The sequence below is a fragment of the Scomber japonicus genome, chromosome 12 (assembly GCF_027409825.1).
Source record: "Scomber japonicus isolate fScoJap1 chromosome 12, fScoJap1.pri, whole genome shotgun sequence".
NCBI classification, from domain to species: domain Eukaryota; kingdom Metazoa; phylum Chordata; class Actinopteri; order Scombriformes; family Scombridae; genus Scomber; species Scomber japonicus.
In genome coordinates, this window is record NC_070589.1 from 17,004,515 (window position 1) to 17,027,137 (window position 22,623).

At 40.9% G+C, this 22,623-nt stretch overlaps 2 protein-coding genes across 3 annotated transcripts in view; both read right to left on the reverse strand.

The window, feature by feature from the left end:
* Window positions 1-22,623, reverse strand: part of rc3h1b (ring finger and CCCH-type domains 1b) — a 251,292-nt gene that overhangs the window by 178,035 nt on the left and 50,634 nt on the right. The gene's annotated exons all lie outside the window — the stretch shown is intronic.
* fgf12a (fibroblast growth factor 12a) lies at window positions 1,065-21,559 on the reverse strand. 2 transcript variants are annotated; one of them, XM_053330017.1, is made up of 6 exons: window positions 21,364-21,559; window positions 19,995-20,042; window positions 15,750-15,860; window positions 10,324-10,427; window positions 1,712-1,910; window positions 1,065-1,180 (listed from the first exon to the last, which is right to left on the reverse strand). In XM_053330017.1, the coding sequence occupies exons 1-6, from the start codon at window positions 21,557-21,559 to the stop codon at window positions 1,065-1,067; spliced, it is 774 nt and encodes a 257-aa protein (XP_053185992.1). The 2 variants fall into 2 exon arrangements, with proteins under 2 accessions (XP_053185992.1, XP_053185994.1); XM_053330019.1 differs by lacking the exon at window positions 19,995-20,042.

Consider the following 22,623-nt stretch of genomic DNA (forward strand, 5'->3'; position numbering starts at 1 on the left):
CCTTTTGTTCAGACTTTTACCTACTTACTACAACTTTCTTCATCAGTCTTCTCTATTGACCAACACACTATCCACAGATATGTGTGGTCAGGTTGTTATTACTATTATTTAGAGACATACTAGACTGCTCTCTATTATATTGCTTGTATCACCCGTGTCCAGTCATGCAGGACACGATATGGGGAGTTCATGTGAGAGCACGTGAAACAGCCCTATCTGTTCTATTAGTCCCACTTACAGTACACACCTGAGTAAATTACATACCACCCTAAGCACTCTGTTTCCATTGGAGTCCAACACAGAGAACTGTCAAATACATTCAGTCTTACCCTCACACCAGAGCAGGTAGTGCGACAGTGCATTCAAGATCAATCTGTGAGAGAAAAAAATACGTTATAATAATTGAAAACAAAAAAAAAGTTTTTTTTAGTCTCAAAATCCAAAAGAAAGCCAGAATAACCATGGTAGTAGCTGTGATGATACGATCAACAGATAGTAATGATGATGATATAGTTATTATTGACAAACACAATAAAGCGTATGAGAGTGCAATAGCATTTAAAAAAACTCAATGTATGAAAATTGAACATGTATTAAAGCTTGTTTTTCACAGCATAAATTGGAAATGATAGATATTTGTATTTGTGTGAAGAGAGACCACCATTCTTTGTTTATCACAGCTTTTTCTCTTTTTTTGCATAAAATGTTAGTCAAGTCCTGATTGAAAATGTATATATACATATACATGTTTTTATATATATACATATACATACACACACATATATATGTATATATATATGTGTGTGTGTGTATGCATATATATATTCATATATACACACACACTCTGGTATCGTATTAATTCATCTAAAAGTTTTCACAGGCAAGAGTTCAGTTTTTGTTTTTGTTGTCATGGGTTTACAGTAATTGCCCCTCCTCGCAACTCCCTCTTTTTCAGAGGGGATGGTGGTGCGTAATTCGGTGGGGAGCGGTGAGTTTTCCTATGGCCCCTCCCCCTGAGTCAGGATGAGGCCACGCCCCCTGCTGGAAAGCCCCTCCTGCTGATGCTATGTGGAGTCCTGATTGACAGCTTTCCCTCCGTTCATGGTGGGAGTCCCTGAGCTCTTCCTGGAGCGATGCTTGTCCTCTATCTCATGCAGTGACGGCTCCCTGTACATACAAACTGTAGCAAAGATGTAAAGAGGAGAGGAGAGGAGAGGAAAGGAGAGAAGAGGAGCTCAGACAGGGGACAATGGAGAGTAGATTGGAGAGATGGATGTGCAGACACAGACAAGGTCAGGTGTGAGAGGCTGGGACAATTACACCAGGCTGGAGGGGATAAGACAGGGAACTAGAGCCATGTCAGCACTTTTTTTTATCACATTACTTGACAAGTTTTCATGATAACATCTATCGCACATGGCACTCACTAGAAAAACATTAGAGGTGATATTTAAAAATAAACTTGTACCAATGTCAACTGAAGAAATGTTAAATGATCAGCAACACAATATACTATGAAAGACACAAAGACAGTAAAAAGTACCCCAGTTTCAGGTCTTTATGCTAAATTAAGATAAATGGCTACTGGTTCTAGCATGATACTAAGCATACACACATGACAGTGATATCAATCTCCTCATCCAACTCTTGGTAAATGGTAAGCTACTAAACAAAGCCCTCTAAATGCCGTATTCTTTTAGATTTATCATACCTTCAATGGGCCTGGGCACAAAGTGTGACGAGGGCTTAGTCTTCTTGACCCTGTTGCCTTTCATAACTTGTCCCTCCTTAGTGAGGCCAAGGAACCAGGCCCGGCCCGACTCCTGCTGCCGGTACACAGTGGACGAGTAGATCACATAGTAGTTCTCAAAAACAGACTCCTTGAACTTACACTCTGGCGTGAACATCTCCTGAAAAAGGAGAGAATGAAAGATATAGTTAAAGTATGTGTATATATGCTCACACATACAAGAAAGCATAAAAGTAGATACAAATCAATGCATGCACACACCATTTGCATCCATATCCATAGCAAAGACACACACAGACAGAGACAGCAAATAAACAGAAGGATCATTTGAATGAAGACTCATTTAAGAAAAAAAAAAAGCAATATCTCTGCCAGAATTGGCTCTCACCGCTGGCATGTGCACACTGCCAAGGTCAGTAAACGTGTTGGCCCTCCCACCCACACATACATACACACACACACACATTGGAATTCAAATAATGAATATGATAGTCTTATTAGAATAATGGTGAGCAATGGAAGATTTTTATCTCACAGCTTCATTATCAAAGCAGCAAGTCAAGGAGAAAGTCAAGGGGAGAGACAGGAGGTGGAGAGCAATGACAGGAAAAATGGAAAGGACCAGATATTGGATACGCTGTCAGGACAGGGAGCAGCATCAGATTATTGCTATGACAATGCAAGAGACAAAGCAATGCTCTTGACTCTCAAATCCATAATTAATCTAAGCTGGAACAATTTGGACATTGAGTTCATATTTTAATGAAGATAATGGTGGCAGTGACCTTTAAATTGGCAAGACAAAAGACTGTGTCTTTACTTTTCCCAAACATAATCCATACTTAATAAAGCAGATGAGCTGATTAAGGTGTTGTGACAAGATGACAAGATGGATGCCAACCTCATCACCTTCATCCCTGCGCTCCTGTTCCATTTGAAAGGCTTCCTGTCTGCAAGAAGCTAAATTAAAAACGAACGCCAGTCAGTTTGAAGAGCAGGGAAGTAGTGTGTCCCCAAAATAGATGCGGGTGATGCATAACAGCTGGCTTGGTGGATGTTGTACCATCTGATTTCAAGCAGACTTTGTACTGTATGTTGGTGTGTGTGTGTGTGTGTGTGTGTGTGTGTGTGTGTGTGTGTGTGTGTGTGTGTGTGAGTGTGTGTGTTTGGCTGTCAGTGCTGGATTTCATTCATTAATATCTCCTGCAGAGTTCTGTACCCTTTTAAAGTTGTCCATTTGACTGACAACCCAACTCGGCTTCCCGCTGGAGGTGACTGTTTATGTGTTTGTGTGTGTGTGTGTGTGTATGCAGTGCATGTGTATGAGAGAATGACAGGTACAGAGTAGATAAGAAAGAGTCTTTAAAAGTATGTGCCTAGCCATGCAGATTTTGACTTTGGTTTAATTTGTCAAGGTTTTAGAGATACTGGTCTCTGAATATTTTGACCTTCACTCCAATACAAAGGAGGTGAATAGAATTTTGTATGTGATGCCTTCCAGAAAAGGAAAAAGATGACCTGACAATGGTGGATAGCTTTCATTGGGATTACTTTCTATAGAAGTCCCTGCATTCTCCAGAATAACAACCACACTAATTCTGAAAAGTACTACACTTAAAATTGTCAAATGTCAAATTTGTAAATGCTTTGAGCACCGCATACAAAATTTAATTCATATCCATTGTATTGGAGAATTCTTTGAGAAAAATGTCATAAAACCACTGCAAATTAATGTAATGGTTGGTTACACTAGCTGTAAGTGAGGAAATATGAGGAGGTGTAGATTGTACTTTGGGTAAATTGACCTTAAAAACCTAAAAGCATTCTATGCAGCATGAATAGAATTTTTTGACTACTTGGGGGCAGAGCAAACTCATATACCATAACACATATAACATAAAAATGACATATAACCTCATAAAGTTGTTATGGCATATGTGTTAAAGAGTTGCCTATTTACACATTAAGCATACACAGTGCAAAATGATTCATTTGGAGTCATGTTTTGAACTGACACTCCACTTTTAGCTCTTTTTTCCCTCTCCAACCAACCAACTCCTGAGAAAACTATATAACGCTTTCACTGCCAAATGCTCTACTATAGTTGACCATATTTGTATATATTGCTGTAAAACCAAAGAAACCAGCTAGTCAAACACTGTCTGCAAGTTCATGCTGAGCACACTGCATACTGTTGATTTATCAAAGCTTTTTTGTTGAAAACAGCTGCACACAAAAACCAAAAAAATGAATTAAAAGATGCTAAACACACAATGAACCTAAGGAGAACTGCAGAGTGGGTTGATAATGTTGTGGATTCATCACTATGAGTGACAACCTTCACATTACCTTCATTTGACCCGTTGCTTATATGAAATTGTTTATTAGTGCTGTGTTAAAAAGATCTGAGACATGCTGTTTAAATTGTATCTAGGTCTTCACACGCACAGCATGCTATAGTGCAGCATAAGTATAACTGCACAGTTATAAGACACAGCAGTGCATGGCACATTGTGTAAAGGACTCTGGACAGGTGAGGTCACATGGTCGGCATGTGGAAACGTCTCACTGGTCAGCAGGAGGGAGGACAAGGTTTGTGGAGAGCTGGCGGGGGAGTTTATCTGGGCCTGCTGACACACTGTCAAGCAGCAGACATCTCTCTCTCTGTTGGGGTGCTAGAGGTCACGTTGTGCCTGTCTGGCGGTGTGTGTGTTTGTGTGTGAACATATGTGTTTGAGAGGGAAGGGAGCAGACAATGATACATTACACACCAGCAGGCTTTGCCCCTTCTTCATCTGTTGTGAGCCCAAATGAGGCCAAGTATACATACACACCTACACAAACACATAAATGCACTCTACTATCCTGCTCTATACAATCAGTCACTTTGCTCTGCTGACATGCTGTAGAATCCCCTCCAAATCTGTTCACAAGGACAACACTCTGTTACTGTCAATGAAAAGGCTTGGAGCAGTTTAGAAAGTACCCTACCACTGGCTTGGGAATGATAGGAATGGAATGTAAGTGCCTTTGAAGTCACTTACCTTGTTTGCGGATGACTGAGTGAAAATATGAGGTGACGTGACGGGGTTGGAGTCTTTTGTGATTAATGAGATCTTCTCAATGGACATAAGTGAACCACAGGATCACACAGGGAAGAAAACGCACACATAAACTCAATGCGACATGCATGCTCTTGCACATTAAAATGCACAGCAATAGGTTTGCCCTGTCACTTCCTCTGCCAGGAATACATAATCAACAAAAGTTGTTGCCACCACCAAACAAGTGAGAAAAAAAAGTGCCACAACAGGCTGTGCTTAGTGATAGTAAACTCATTACAAGGACGTGTATTTATATTCTGTGGTGATGTGAAGGAGAAAGGTAAAGGATTTGTTCATGAAAATGGGCATGTGGGATTGCTCACATGCCACCATTAGGGGACTCAGTAGGGAGCTAAAGATAAATAAACGCAGGGATGCACCTGTGCCCCAGTGGACAAAGACCAAACACTGGGGATAGAATATTAATGTTTAGCACAAAACAATTGACCTTTTTTCCCTTTTACACAAAAGGTTGCTACGTGAAATGTCCTTATCCACTTGTTTTAAATGGACTGATATTAAACCATAGGCACACATCTTACTGTAAACAAGGTAATAATTTAAAAGGTACCCTGTGGGGATTTAACAGCTGGTTTCATCATTAAGCTACACTTTTAAAGGCTTGTTCCCATTTCATTTATATCTAATGCTCTGCTAGCACACACATGAGGAGTACATGTACATCCATGACCAAGCAGGTGAGGCCATTGGTCACTGTGACAGTAAGAGAAACTGGAATTCACCTCAAAGATTGGCCTTTGCTCTCAAATAAAAGGGGGTCTATATGACTGTTTTAAGCTATTGCAATAATTGACAGTTAGTGAAATCATGTGCCAAGAAATGTAGCAATGCACTGGCAAAAGGTTGGGAAGAAGAACTGGCTAGCTATTACTATAAACAATGAGTGTTTCAAAATATTGAAATTGACTGTTGCATATTCAGTAAACCTTTATAGGTGCAAAACACTCACAGATTGTTGTCACTAACTGCCAAGAATGAACAATGCACATGATTTACAAGAAAAGTCCACAGGGTATCTTTAATGTAATCATTTTGTAATAGCAGGTGTCATCTGTTTCTCTGTATTTGTGAAAAACAGATGGCACCTTTCACTGTGGACACTTCAGACACACATTAGGGGGTTGATGAGTGTATTTCTGTGTTGGTGGCTGCTGGACGGTGGGTGGTGAGGTGAGGGTGCATGTTTAGCAAATGTAAAATGAAATGCGAAGAAGAAGATTGATATGTAATGAGTATGAAACGGGGTTGCCAGCAGAACTAGGTTGAACGCATTCTGAATCCAAATCAGTTTTGGCTCGGTATGACACTTTCAGAGGAGAGAGGCATTAAGGTGCCCTGCTGCTGCTGACAGCCGTTCTTTGACTTTGGACAGAGATGCAGAGGATATGGGAAGGACCCCCATTTAAATGAGAGATTTGGCCTCGCTGAGAATCCCAGGCTTGCCATGGAACTCCTGAAGAGCTCATTATTATTCAGAGTGATATTCAGGTCGGGGACAGTCTAGACTTAGTACTGAAAAACTATTTCTCACTCTTTTTCTTTCCCTGTCCTGTCCTCCCCATCCTGTTTATCTTTTTCTCTGTCTCACTCAGATAGTAAATTACTTGCTTGCGTGTTTTCCATCCTTAACGTCTTCCAGAAAAGACATTAAGCGTTAGCAGCTAAAATCAAATCACAAACACATACTAATGCTCCTGTGGTCATGGAGAAAATACTGATTGCAACATTTTCTTTTTCCCTAAGTACTTTATGTATCATTCTGCTCATGCTGCTCTTTACTCTCCCTCTCCTCTTTTTTTCCCTCTCTTACCCTTCAGAGAGCACTTACAATCCATTATCTGTCATTAGCATTGTCAACACACACATGCAACTGTAGAATGTGCCGGCACAGTAGCTCTGAAACAGTTATTCAAATTATAATTTTTCAGACTGACAGAAAATTAATGTCCAACAATTTTGATAGTGAATTTGTTATTGAGGTCATTTATCAAGCAAAAACACCAAACATTGGCTGTTACCAGCTTCTCAAATACAATTTTAAAATGTCACTTTGGGCTTTGGAAATTACCATTTTTACTACTTTGACATTTTACAGCCTTATAGCAATACAGTATAAAAGAAAAAAGAAAAAGATCATTAGCTGGAGCCGGAGTGCACACATGACTTCCAACTTCTAAGTCAACACAACAACAACTGCTCACAGAAAGGCTAAGACATGGGACCCATTATCATTTTTCACTAGAACAAAATCTGAAACTCTCCCCTGACACACCACCAACTCCCCCAGGGCCTTGCGTGAAGGTTTTACTGTGACATATTTCTTTTTCTGTGACATAAATAAGAAGCACTAAAATTTAGATGGTATAGACAGAACTACTGATAGATAAGACAGACAGACAGATAGACAGGTAGATAGATAGAATGACTGATAGAATGATAGGTGATTGATAGAATGATTGATAGAACGATAGAACGATAGATAGAAAGATAGATAGATAGAACGATAGATAGATAGATAGATCGATAGAATGACAGAACGATAGATAGAATGATAGATAGAATGATAGATAGAACGATAGATAGATAGAATGATAGATAGATAGAACGATAGAATGATAGAACGATGGATAGAATGATAAAACGATAGAGCACTAGATAGATAGAGCGCTAGATAGATAGACAGACAGATAAAACGATAGAATGATAGAACGATAGAACAGTAGTTACTGGTGTGCAGTAAACTAGGTCATATTGAGAAGTGTTATAAATAATGGAAGGGAACTCTTCATTGTAGATGCTCAGCCCCCACGCACTTCATCTCTAAACACTCCACACAAGTGCTATCACCCTGCTCACCCATGGCTACATCAGCTTCCAATCAGCGACAGCCTAAAAACAGTAAAGCTCTGCAGTCCAGGCAAGAAAAGCAAACCAGCAACCAACATGTCCCAGCCACCTAATTGATCTGATCCACAGTAACAGTAATTCAACTACACTAATTACCTGAAACCTATATGAAAGATTTCTGAAACTCGCAGTGCCAACACAACAACTTCTGAGACTCCTCCTGGTTACTGACACAGAGAAGAGAAAGCTTGTCGCATTCCCTCGCTAACAAGACAGTGCAAGGAAGTAGAGAGAAAAAAAAAAGAAAAAGAGAGAGAGAGTGTTAGAGAGGTAGGAGGATATCCCTCAGTAATTATCTCCCAAAGGGGGCCGAGGGAGAGAGCTGTGCATCTCTGCTCTCAGATGTTAGGAAGACAAAACAAGTCAACAAAAACAGGCAGGGAGAAACTTTATAGTGAGATACACTGTATTACAAACTGTATTGGTGAATTAGATCATGAGAAACAGAGGCTCCATCCAGTGTTTTGGTTGTTAATTTGGGCTTTTTTTTATGAGCACTCTGTGGCTCTCCAAGCCTCCCTGTGATCCAGCCTACCACCTTCATTCTCCTAACCAATGCATGCTAAATTCCCATCACATCAGAGCAACCGGACTGCCTCCATATGGCCTGTGGGCGCTTTCACTCCATGTCTTTAATTAAATCAGCCTTTCAACTGTTACTGCTAAAATGTCTCACCTTCTGACAAACACTCCCTTTGCTTGTGATAGAAAGGTCAAAAATTTGTTCCGGCGCCCATAAAAATGATAATTAAAAGGATAAATGGAGAGTCATGTTTGTCAAGCTGAAAGCTGCCATTTGACACTAAGGTACTGAATCATTTTAATTAATAATCATGTACTCTGACACAAATTCATCAAAGGTGGGCGTACATGTGGGGGGTCAGACAGCATCCCCAACATGGCGCTGATTTAATGAATTAAAGATAGCTGTCTGGGCACTGTTGAAACTTTAATTACAAATAGATGGGTGGGTGGAGGGTTATTTCAAATCTCCTAGTAGAGCTGTGGATTGTGTGTTGTTTATGAGCCTTTAGTTATGAATGAATTTGTCTATGAGTCATAACAGCCTGCACATTTATTGTACGTTCCTCTCACTTGTGAGTGCTCATACAATCTGAGTTGCACAAGTTGTACTGAGTGAGAATTACCTTAGAATGCTGGCACTGAATTCACTAGACTTCACTAAAATTATTCAAGTGCGTGTGGAAAGAAAAATGCGACATGAACGCCATTTATTTGGTCTATTTCAAAAAGTTCTCCTGTCTGTCTCACACTAAAGCTGCTCCCTTATCAATGAATGTAAGTTGCAATACAAGAAGATGCTGGCTCACTGTGTCCCTTAGAGTATTTTTGAAAAAGGTTGATGGGCAGTTTGTGAGTTCCAGCTCCTGCCAGTTGTTTGTCGTGGCTTTCTGGTAATCAGACTGCAGCCAATGTTTCCCTCAGCATAGATTTGTGGGAACAACGCCCTCACATCCTCTTCTTTCTTCTGTAATACCGTCTTCAGCTGGATTAGGAACCATGCAACTGGAGGTTATATAACGATGCCAACTAAGGATGTCTTCCTGTCTACATACTGTATCTCTGTCTATGCCCCCACCCAATTTTTCTTCTGCTATTCTTTCTCTCCTTCACACACACACACACACTCTCTCTCTCTCTCTCTCCCACTGCAACTCATTTCCACAAATGTGCTCCAGAACATCTTCATCCTCAATGCAAGCAGCCACGACGTAATGTTTTCTCCAACTGACATCCATGACTCTCTCCACCCCCGCCCGTGCATCTGCTACCCACACTTGCCTATATGCTTCTAACATCTTATACTGCAATAAGAAATCCATCCTCACAATATTTACTCCCCCACTGAGAGCTGAATGTATTTTAATGCTGTGAGATAATTCAACTTTTTTTCGCCCCCAAAGCAAGTTCTAAACTTTAATAACTATGCAGAACATTGGGGGTAAAATGACATATGGTTCAGATTCATTCCTGAAAGAAAAATTTACATGAGAAACAAGTGAAAGCATGTCCCTAAGATTGCATTAATATCTTTGCAGTAAAGTATTGCTTCATAACAACAAGAATTGTGAATAGAAATCAGGATGAAAGTTGAACAAAGCTTCATCATCCGCATCAAAAGACGAGGAAATTCGATGGGATTTCTCTTCATGGCCACTACATAACGAGCCTCTGTTAGCAGCCAGTAAAAAAAGAAGAAGAAGAAGCAATTTTTAAAAGGGCTGAGCACTGAACTTGATGCCAAATTAAATGTAAAACATGCGCAGTGCTGCTTCAACAACAAAGGGGGGGGAATAAGTGCTGCACGGCAAAACAAAGGCACATCTGAAGAGCTCTTGAATAGAGCAGAGATGAAAGGGTTTGGAAGGGCTGACTATTTGCTGCAGTGGGATATTAAAAGAGACAACAAACAGAACAAAACGCAACTCATGTAAATGAACCAGTACGCATGCTGATTACGCACACACGTGCACAACCTAACATTGCGACTAGTGCAAAGGGGTTGGGGTTGTATCTCACCGAGCTGTAGAGCATGCCCTCGCCATTCATGGCAATGTAGAAGCCACTCTTCACCCCCTGGATCGCCACCACTCTCAGACCCACAGGAATAAGATTAAACAGGGCTGCAGAGCAGACAGAGTGAGGGATAAGGAGGGAGGGAGGGAGGGACGGACAGACAGATACAAAGAGACGGAGACAAAAGAGAGACCATCAGAGACAAAGGACAGAATAGGACGATTGAGTTTTCACTTAACCCTTGTAGACATGACAGCCCTCTGATCTCTATTTTTTGGCTATTTGTCAGCTCAGCAGTAAAGTCAATAATACAGGGCAGAGACAATGGCAACACTAAAGCGCCTCAGTATAACAGTGACACATTAAAGGAATAGTTTGACATTTTGGAATATAGGCTTATTTGTTTTCTCGCCGAGATAGATGAAGATTTATACCACTCTCATGTCTGTAGAGGGAAACAAAAGGTAACAAATTCTGCCTACAAACACCTCTGAAGCTCACTAATTAACATGCTATATGTAATTTGTTTAATCAGTACAAAAACCTAAGGGTAGGTGAAACGGGGTTCTCTGATGAATCAGGTGATTGTCAGAACAAGGAGAGCAAACTTCAGAGATAAAAAGGATCGGAGCACACTGACAGATTTATAGCCTTTAATAGGGCAAATGGAGAAAAAGCACAAAAACCAGAGGATAAAAAAGGACATGTTGTGCTTTCAGGGAGTGTTATGAGTCAGACTATTTCTTGGCTGGGCGCAGTAACTCCTTGGAGTCTACGCAGGTTGCCTGGCAAAATCAAGGAGACTCGAGGAAGTCGCTCTGTCTCGCCAGGAAATAACCCAGCACATAACCCATTCTAATATAGTGTATTTCAATTCCAACAATTCCTTAAATGTTAAAGCTTACAAAACTTCCTGGTGGCAAGTAACTGAAATGATGAACGGCATAGCAGAGCATCTAGGGCTTTAATGTTTTATGTCAACATGTTATTTACTACAGTGATAAAATTACACACTAAAGTATGGCCTTGTGATGAACATTTGAACATTGACATACATTTATGTAACTTTGTATTGGGCATCTGAATAGAGCCCCTTAACATTGAAGCCCCTGACATTTTGCTCTGTAATATTAGATATTTATAACTAAATAATCAACAATCAAAATTGGAGAGCTCAGTAAAAGTCACTTATGAGGCATATTGTGTATTGAAAGTTTAATAATGAGCTAATCAATAATCAGCTAATCTGCTTCATCAGGATGGTGTGGGTGTGGTCAGATCAGATTTGACTGACACTGGCCTAGCAAAGCAAACAACCCCACAGTTGTCATCAAATATTGATTAAATCATCACTGAATGCTAATTGGTATGTGGACACATCACCTTTTTCCAACTGACACACAGTGAATTTAAAGTAGTGAGAGGAGCAGCAATATAACAGCAGACAGGCAGAAATATCTTGTAATATTGAAAACTGCTGTTACTGTGGCAGAACATTGTGTGTTGATGAAGAGCCCATCAATCACATTCAGACACTGATGGAGAAAATTGGTTTCTGGCTCCTTTTAAGTCTCATAAAACCATGCTGCTGACACCAAATGTGACAGAACAATGCAACATAAATAAGGTTTTTAGCTTTGCTGTAAACATAGCATCAAGTAGAACACGAAGATGACCCAAATGAATTGAATTATTGTCTATCATCCATCCAGGTCACTGATTTTCTAGAATTACTGCATTTGAGGCAACTGGAATTATTTGGTTATCTGAGAGGTTCATTTACTGTTTTTGCTATAGGTTAGCACAACTGAATCTAAGGACAGGACTGTGACATTCATGGGCTTCAGTCCAACAATGTGTGGGGACATTTAGACTGCCTGTATTGTTGGGATGATTGCTCTGCAAGTGGTGATGGAGACTATCAGATAAAGCTGGCAGGGACAAGAGGAGAGGTGACAACACAGGTCTGTCCTCTGAACAGATTCAATTTCACTCAATAAATATCGACATGCTGCTTTCGCCTGCCAATGGTTTCAATCTGCCCTCAGGCCACTGGTGCAGATGATACACACTGGCCACTGTGCAGTCATGTATACCCTTGAGGCACATATATTTGAGGTATAAAGGAAAAATATGAGGTAATCAGCAACATAAATTTGGTATTCTCAGGCCACAATTTCTTATTTCTCCTCTGTCTCTTTTCTGTCATAGTTCACTCCTTCCCCTCTGTCTGCTCCCTTGCTCCTCTCTCCATTTGCCTTTCATGGCTGCTGCTTTTGTCTCGCCAATAACTGGCAGTGTCTCTCACAGGCACCGTCCACATTTCTATCACGTATCACTAAAACCCAGGAGTGTTTCATCCTAGAGCACCTCCACCTTTACAAACATAGTCTAGCTTTTTCTAAGCTGTCATATTTGCAAAAGGGCTCTCAAAAAGACTCACCATAATAGCCTGGCTTGAAAAGTCGAAGGAAAAGAGACATATGGTTTACTAGTACACTATTTTGCTGTAATTATGATCTGTCATCTCTGCTCTCATTTGCCTGCCAAAAAATGACAACAGGCAGGAGCGGTCATTCGGCTACCTAAATGTCCGGCTTTTTCTATTTGCGGCTCCAGCAGTTGATGGATTCCATAATCACAGCTGCACTGACTGCTGTTAGAGTACCTGATGACTATTCTGAAGACGATTCCTCTTACTTAATACCCTCAATCCCATCTCTCACCGAGAAAAGGAGAGAAGCTAGGCTGGTGCAGGTACAGTATTAAGAGATTTCCAGGGATCTTCTATCGTCAAAGGGACAGACAAATGAGTTCAAACAAGCCAATAAAGCAAAATCCCTGAAATGGCAAGTCTTCCAGCAGAGCAGTAATCTTTTCTACAAGAAAATCCAGCAGGTAGGTTAAAGGAAGTCCATTTAATGTGGGGAATACTGGCGCAGCAGGGAATAAACCCTGGAGGAAGGTTTAGAGAAATACTGAGCCAAACTTCTAATGCCAAGGGCACCACTTTGGATGGGAGATGGGGGAGCTGGCATATACTGTAAAAGTACTCTGTGTGTTAGTATTTGTGATTATGTAAAACATTTAACGATGTCTTAAATCTGTTTGCACTCATTCTTCATGCCAGGTTTTATAACGTAATTGAAATTAGAGGCTGGGTCTTCAACTAATAAAAAAGTCTAGCTTCATCTCCATCCATCAACCAGAAGCATCAGAGACAGATGGAGTGTGAACGCTTGATACCGCAGGTGTGTCATCACCAGCAGTATCTTTCTGGAGCCTCAGTGTGTGCAGGTAATTACTGAAGGCAATCAACTGAGGACGATCAAATTAATAACTGTTCAAATTTGAACATGGGTGTTAATTAATTGAATGGTGTTTCACAGCTCTTGCAGTTAGTTAAGTGTAACCCTGCAGTCAGTCATACTCACTACTTAATCTTACGTTTTACGTATCTCTGGCTATTATAATATATATATATATGTATATACATTATATACATATATATATACACACATATACATATATATGCTGTATATATGTATATGCTGTATATATGTATATATGATTTTTATTAGCAGAATTCCATTCATTTTATAATGGATTTATCCCACTAAAACAATTTCCCGTACAGTTGTGTCCTTGTCTCAGTACATCTGGTTGTCATTCAGTGCAGAAATGTATTAAATAATAAAAAATGGTACTGAAATGTGCCCTGGGTTTAGGTCACACCTAGTATGCAGCATCATGTTCCTCAATCCCATCAGTTCCACTGAACCTCCCCCTAAAAATAAATTACTGTATTCCATTTGCTGCCAAGGATGTTGCAGGTCAGAAGATGGCATGGTTCAAGAGTGGCGATAATCTATTATTCTAATAATCCAGCTGGGCAATCAATACTTTAGTGCAAGACCTGAATATTAAAATCGTCTTTCTTCTCTTAATCACACCATTTTGTCTCTGTCTTCCATTCAAAACACCTAAAATTCCTCTCACTGAACCTCCAGCATTCCTCTCTTTCTGTGTCTTCTTTCGGACTGTCTCTTTAAGCTTGAGGAATTATTCATTGGGTACAAACGGAGAAAGGTGGTATTTTTAGTTTCCTGTGGCTGAATTATTCACTCCATTCCTCTATCCCTGGGCCAGCGGGACTGCTTAACAAGAGGATTACTTAGAGGTGGGGAAACCCTTGCATATAACAAAAACCTCATCAGCCAAAAACCTTTTTAACACAAAGGGTGCAAAAAAAATAGTGATGTGCTCAAAATTCAAAGGGAAAATATGTGAATTTCATTTTCTCAACTTTTTTTAACTGCTACACAGTAATCGTTTTCATTCTGATTACCCTCTCCTGGACTATGGTATAAGTGGTTCTCACTGAGGGTATAGCCCCTCATAAAACATAAAATGACAAGTGACAGGGAGAGACTGCTCTTTTCTCCTCGTGACTGCTACGGTCCAGCAGCTTTGGCTCCGGCTGTCTATAAGATTGGCAGGATGTTTTAGAGAAGAAAGGTCATGATTGGTTTCCTGTCTGGCTGCGCTCCAGACTGGGAGTGTCGTCATTATCGCTTTGATGACTATTCTTCGCCAACATATCTCCCTTATTTGAGCCTTCATATCCTGGGGAATGATTACAAAAGCATATATGTTTTAATATAGAAGATTTACAAAAGACTATACTGATTTCCCCCTTTTCTGTTCCACTGGGCTGCAGAAGGAGTGGGATAGCTTTAGGGGAATAGACCCTGGGGACTATTTATCCACTGGTAGCCCAGTATGGAAAGTCGATTGGTGGTGAAATATTGCAAAGAAGTGGCTCTTTGTGACAAGGGAGCTGTAGGGCTACAGTTGTTTCAGGTGATGGGTTTTTCCAGGAAGGAAATTCTGCTGTGATAATCACACAGGCTTTAGAGCTAAATCAATCAAAACAATGTGACACATACAATCATGCAGTGTACAAAGTAGAAATGTTTTACTTAGTAAGGCTGGGGCAGGGATCCTGGCTTTAATTTAATTTAGGCATAGACATTTTAATACTAAAAGGTCTATAAATAATGTGTTTACTCACTGTAAAAGGTATACTTTTGAGAGGAGTGAATAAGAATTCATAAACCATCTGAGTAGGTTTTGACACATTTATATCTCATGCATACTATTACATAACCACATGCAGAAAAGAGCCTATTCTGTCTTGTGGAGTTTGGTGGAGTGCCCTTTAAAATAATGGGGGGTTTTTGTGTTAAGGATCAAATTCCATCGAAGACTTATTAAACTAATTTTGACATCAGTTATATAAGACTGAATATACAATTAAAAATGATAAAGCACAGCATATAAAATGTTATAATATTACATAACTAAGTGACTCATTGCCATTAAATGTTTTATGCTGGAAGCTGTAGCTTCCATAATGCTCCACTCACTGTTGTCGCTGTTCTCGTCCTTGCTGCCGTCGATGGTTCCATCCGGCTGCATCTGCAGGTAGAAGCCCTGCTGGCTGAACAGTCGTGTCACGATGCCTTTCAGCTGCGGCTCTGTAACACATGCACACACACGATACACACACACACACAGACATGTACACACGCATACACACAAACCGTCGACCAAGCCACAGCCCCAACCCCACCAAGAATATGTCAGAATGACATTCTCATAATTTTTAAACATACAAATGAGTGGATCCCTCGGCTAAGCGTTTGCACACTCACAGCTGTTTATAATAAAAACATTTAAATGCTGAAATGTATTATAGAGGAAATGTATCACAAACATCAAATGTACAGGGTTCAATCAATAAAGGAAAGTTGGCAGTGGAGGCTGGAATGTACCACAAAAATAAGTAGACTATTTTTCACTTTCACATAAATTAACTTGTATTGATGTGTACAAATAATTTTAAAATCGTTGTAGATGTCTAAATATTGTCAATTAAATAGTCAATTTTAGTTAACCATTAAACATTTTAACATTGAAAAAGTCTTATTATTACTGCGGCACAGTCCAGTCTCTGTAGTTGCTTGCTAGACTCATTTTAAAACCTTACAGCATTAAGATCACTTAACTTATCTCTTATCAGCTGTTGAATATCAATAAGCCTATGATGGACAGTTTGCAATGAGTCATCTGTTACACCCATGATCCCCAAAAGAGGGTAAACAATCGTTTGACTGGAAGGCCTTTATGATGAAAACATCATGACAGGAAATCAATGAGAATGTTGTCACTTTCTCATCGTGTCATACTGTATCTACTACAGAAAAATGACTACTTGTGCATCATTTGAAAACCATTTTGAAGTCGCACTGCAATACACACTGACATGCCAATGGTTTCTTTATTTGGTATGAAGCAACTGTGCATTTTTTTGGTTAGTATGACATTCAATGAAAGTCATCTCTTTACCAAGAGAATTTGAATTTTTACAAGCAACAAGTTTTCCCCAGACTGATTCCAGTGCTATACCTCGACCTAAGGGAAACTGACCTAAAGTTTCTAGAGTTTTTCTTTGCAATAACCCTGAACTGACCTACAAACTTTGAGGCTGACACCTGGCACCTGGCCAGGGTGCTGCTAGAGGCACTCAACACTTCAGGGGAGCAGGTGGAAACGAGGATTAGCTTGGGGAAATGAAAGCCTCTCGGCCGAACACGTCCTCATAATTAAACGACCACATAGGTAGATTGTACCATGCACTCCAGAATCACCAATAGAAGCATTTTTGTCACTCATATGCCGCTTTCCAAAACTGTCACAAATCACTGTTAAAAAATAATTATGTTTTAAGGTGCAACAATTGGGTCTGGTTAGGTTTAGGCACAAAATCCACTTGGTTAGGGTTAAGGAAAGATCATTGTTTGAATTAAAATGACAACTTGAACTTGTGGGTTAAAGCTGCTACTGCATTAAAGTTAAACAATCTTCATCACAATGGCAACACCACGATGATGGTAGCTCAGTTTTTTAAAAACTGTCAAAACTCGTGGTTGGACCCATGAGACGAAAAGTCTCCTTCATTCTCCTGCAGCTAAGTACATTTTTTGGCCATCTATCTATTTAGTTATCCACCAGACTCACCTTCTCCTAATATGGAAATTTGTCACCTTATGTATAGTATGACATCTGTACTGCATCGCTTCTCCAGATCATATTTACAAAGGCCACTAGAAGGTATCTGTATCAATACCAGGAAAAATGAATGTGTCCAAAAATATGTTTATCTGAGGGAAAATGGAAGTGTGGTGTCAGTGGTGTGTTTAATGTCCAGCAGGTTTTTTGATTTTGTGTAAAAGCAGTAGTCTACAATTAGATTTTGACCCAAAAGCGACTCCAGCATATTACAGACAGTCAGTCATATGCTGGACATTAATAATCCCTTGCTTACTGTCTGTCTGACAAAAGAAACAAGTTATGCATTTTGTCACAATTGAATTGGTGCTTGCTTTAATTTTTGTGCATAAATCAACATTTGGTGGCTGAAAATGCTCCTTTTGCAAGCACATGACATAGTCTGTGACAAAGTGGGTGAAACCCATCATTTGTCTCCTCCTTTTTTCACCATCAACACCAGCTAACTTATTAATTTGACTATGTATGTTTGTTTAAACCATTAGTTTACCAGTAATTATATGCAGATACATACTATCCTGGGTTTGTTTGTTTTGCATTATATTTGGTTACAATTTACATTCACCAAACTTTTGATTAAAATAAAACAGACGTATACGGTTAATCTTTATTGGGTTTAGTTTTAGTTAAATTATGCATTGTCTTTGCAGTGGGTTGGACTAAGCATGGGGGGATTTATTTTACTTGGTTTTCATGAATTTGATTTATTGTTTTGGCTTATGGAAATGTTGGGAATGATTGGTGGTAAACAGTGTTGACTGATACAAGTAGCATTGTTGAGTGTCAGTTGTAAGAGGGAGAGAACACCCCTGCAGTAATGGTCCTGCCTAATTGAGTGGAGGGCCTATTTAAGGGGAGAGATGTAGGTTTAGAAGAGGTCAGAGGATGAAGATGTAGCTGTGTGCACTTGTTCATGCCTTAGTTGAGTATCTTGAGTTAAGCCTGTTCATTTTGAGTGTTTGTATTTTCATTTTGGACACACATTCTTTTTGTTGTTACGCCAGACTGAATAAATCAGTTTTTACTCATTCAAATGACAGCCTGGGTCCACCTGCCTACCACCTTCCTTGTCACTTGAGCTACGCTACATCACATGGTTCAATAAATGATGTATGGGATTTGAATAAAGGAATATAAGTAAGCCTGACTGTTGTCCAAGGTCATAACAAGACTGGGAAGTCATGCAATTCAGTGCAGTCCACTCAGGCACATAAAACCCCCACACAATTTGGCAGAGAGAAACATTTTCAAATTTGGTATTCAGAGAGACAGATACAGATACAGTTAACATAAATATGTCTTCAATAGCAGATGTTAAGTCTTTTCTTGAAAGCTGATCACTGCAATAATTACCTCTATATTTATTTTGTACAATAGACACGTGTGTGGAGAAAAGAACCCATATAAAGACTTATCTGTGACCCCCAGCTAGACTGGGTTTACGTCTGCTCAACTGTACATCATCCTGACCATCAATCCACAACTCACCTACCCCTGGGGTGGGGCCATCAATCCCTTGGACAGGCCCTTCATCATCCATCACAGGCAGGGTGAGGAGAATGTGTATGTGTGTCTGTGCATGTGTGCTTGTGTATGTGTGTATGAGTGTGTTTGTGTGTGTGTGAAAGCACATGGGAGTGTACACATCAGTAAATTACATGTGATAACTACGCTTCCATAAATTAAAGCCTCAACATGGGCCTGAGCCATCGCTGACGGCTCATCATTTCCAATCATTTAGCAGACTCTCAATTGTGTGTGTACATGTTTGTGTGTGTGTAAACAGACTTCCAGCTAAGCTCCAGAGCTTACAACATGTGTTGTGCATGAAAAAGGCCTTTCAGTGTCAACATATTGTACATCACTCTATGTATGTGTAGCATAAAGGCTGATACGAACCATTCAAAAAGGTCAATAAATTTACTTCATACCAATACAGAAGGACAAAAACACTTAGATACGTTGACAAATGGCATCATGACCATGAAATGGTGAATGATCACCTGTTCTGATATAGTGTTTGACAGGGAGAAACACATCATATCCATATACACCACTATACAATACAGTAAGGACCGCTACTACACTTACACAGCAGTACTTGACACATATTTACAGACATAGGACGAAGAGCGAGGATAAAGACTGATCCAACATTGACTGACGAAAAGAATGAGGCAGAAACAAAATGAGAAGAGGCAGAGCCAAAGACAAGGAGAGGAGGAGACAGAGGAGCGACAAACGACTGGCTAGGAGAACTTTAGCTAGTACAAAAAAAAAAACAGGTAAGAAATTAAGCTTAAAAAAATCGAAGAAAGCCACACAGAAGGAAGGGTGAAAGGAAAAAGAAGAATTCAGCAAGGGAGAGGGTCGTCGGCTGTCAGACAGGTGTTGAAGCCCCCAGCCCCTCCCTCCCTCTCTGTCCCTCCCCACCCACCCCTTCCCCCCCCTCCCTGGCCGAGGGGGAGTCGACATGGGCGCGAGATGGGGTGGAGACGAGAAGAAACACAGCACACACGGATGGAGGCTGAGCTACTGACCTAGCCTGCAGCCCTTATGGGACACCTGTGGAGGTTTCGAAGGTGCATCTTACGAAAGGGGGGGAATAGAAGGAAAAACAACAATCTTTTAACAGGCAGAACTCATAAATTCTCCAGTGTATCGGCTATTTATATGCAAATATAGGGCAAGGCATCAGTGAAAATATAAGGATGATCAGTTAGAGGACATACATCATCTGTCCCTGTGCTGTGAGCTTTAGTCTTTCTATCTGGCCTTATAAGTCAGTTGGAAGGAGTTACCTACCTGCCCAACAGTATCTGGAGACCTGAGTAGTCTGAGTGTTGTCTGTCTGTTATTTATTAATTTTTATTCAGACATTCTGTGGCAGTCTTGGCAGTGCGATTGTTTGTCTGTCTGCTGTGGCTGCATGACGACTTTCAGCCTGTCTACAGGGCTATAATTTAGTCTGTCTGTCTGCTGGGTATCTGTCATGTTTCGTCTTAAAAATGTATTTCTGTATGTCCTCTTTTCTCATTCCTCATCCTGTCTGTCCACAGGAACTCTGGAGTGGACCTAACTGTCGTTCATCACACAACAGAACTATGTGGATACGAGGAGGGGTGACTTGCACCGCTGGCTTGTTATCTGTGCACCCGGACAGAACCAGGAGAATAAAATGGGGGAAGGCTATACCATGGAGAGTAGTAGGCTCGGAGCCTGTCTATCAATACAGCCAGAATAGCTCTTAATCACTAAAGCTATACCTCCCTTCACTGCAGTAAAGCTCCCTCTCTGCAATAAACATTTACCATTAAAACATTTAATCTGAAAAGAGCCTTGGTGCACTGCGGTGCAAATTATCTCCCCTCTGTACCCCAATCTGCATTAATATTGAATTGGGCAATTTAAAGCAGCCTTTCTTTTTGACTGTATTCAAGTGTTTTTGAATGGGAAGGGGTGCAAAAATTAAGTGTGCAAAATTGAAGACTGGAATGTAATATATTGCTTTTGCTACAAAGCCAGCCCAGGCTTTTGTGACTGGGATACAGTGGCATCAATTTTTGTTTCATGGCAATTCATAATTCTGATCAAAGCAGTGCTTAAATAAATAAAGGGGTAATGTCACAGCCTATGGATAATTTCCTATACATTCAGGCTGTTTCTGTTATGGTCTGTAGGGAAGGATTGTGTCGTACGGTGGATCGACAGACAACAAGAAGACCTAATGGAACAGGTGGATTTTTCGCACCGCGAAGAAAATCTACCTTCTCCTCCGGTTCAGATTGGAGCCCTTGACTGCAGTATAATGCTTCTGCTGCTCCAAAGAGGGGCGGGGTGGGGGGTTGGGGAAACCGCTTCCATACGCACACATAACACACATCAGGCAAACAATTCTACAGCACTGACCTGGTCGCCGCCGAACGGGTCTTTTCTTGCCGCTGCAGAAACGGACTTTGCTGAAGACCCCCAAGAAATGTCTCTCGCAAAGAGAGCGGGGGTCTTTGCTCGGGCTGGGGCGACGTTTCGAAGTAGAAACCCGGTCGCTGTTCGACTCCCTCGCCTGGCGTTTCTGCCGGATCAGGGAGCTGGCGATCGCGGCCATCTCCCCGAACCGAGTCTGAAAACCGAGAGTCTAGTTCGGCAGTGGTCGGATCCTGGTGCAGCTTATTGGCGCAAATTTAAAAAAAAGACAGAGTTGATTCTGTGTTTCGGTCCACGAGTGTTTCAACCAAATGTCATCCTGATCAGAAAATCATCCCAGTCCCTGGCATCATTGCGCTTCTGGCAGCATCCTCTTGAGGGGACTGTAGCGTGTAATTCAGCCGCTGCGAGTTATAGCACTATCAGGACTTAGAATCGACCGCGACCGATCTTATATAAACATGAATCTACAAACGAGGCCACGAGGGCCGACATATCGGTCTTGAAAACATGCAACAGTGTTGATAAGTTGATGCAGCTGCGTGTCATTGGAGAGCTTCAGGTATTCCAGGTGAATAGCGCCGCGTCTGACGAGCACGACTTCGTAATCCTCATCTGCACACCAGCCTCTCCTCTGGTTTCCTGACGCCTTATAATAATTCGCATCAACCTAAATCCATGCTCTAGAAAGACAAAAAAATGATCCTAACTTTTCCCCTCTAATTATTTACTCCATGCACATCGAATTGAGACCGTCCGCTGCACGTCCCCGGTGCTGTGCCGGAGCCCAGATATGCGAGTCCACTCTCCGGTTCCGTCGATGGCACCTCTAAATGCAGCCGGAAAAATGGAATCGGCAGCAAAGGCTGCTCTGCAAGGATGCTGCAGAGATGTAATTGAAGCCTGCAGGGAGGGATTCTCGTCTGAAAAAGCAACAATTAGTTGAGGCGAACACACGCCAGAGTGCTTTTTGTTGTAACGCACAAATAATACAGTAACCTAAGCATCATTTCCAGTGCGTCCCGAATGGATGCTGCCCGGTGTGTTACATCGCCGACAGCGAGAGTGAATGGTCGCGGTGCATGGACACCCCCCCCTCCTCCCACCCCCTTCTCTCGCTCCCTCTCTCTCCAACTCTTTTAACGCAATCATACGTGATTGAGGTTCGTATTAGGAATTCTCAGAGGGATGTATAGAGAAAGAATGACGTACTGGGAGAAAAGGTATAGATATGAGTAAAAAATA

Coding starts and splice junctions, on each gene's coding strand:
- fgf12a (XM_053330017.1), bottom strand. CDS start 21,559: ATGGCCGCGATCGCCAGCTCCCTGATCCGGCAGAAACGCCAGGCGAGG. Junction 15,861..19,994: donor CCATAAGGGCTGCAGGCTAG/GTCAGTAGCTCA, acceptor CATGTGTTACAG/AGCCGCAGCTGAAAGGCATC. Junction 10,428..15,749: donor GGACGAGAACAGCGACAACA/GTGAGTGGAGCA, acceptor TCTGCTCTGCAG/CCCTGTTTAATCTTATTCCT.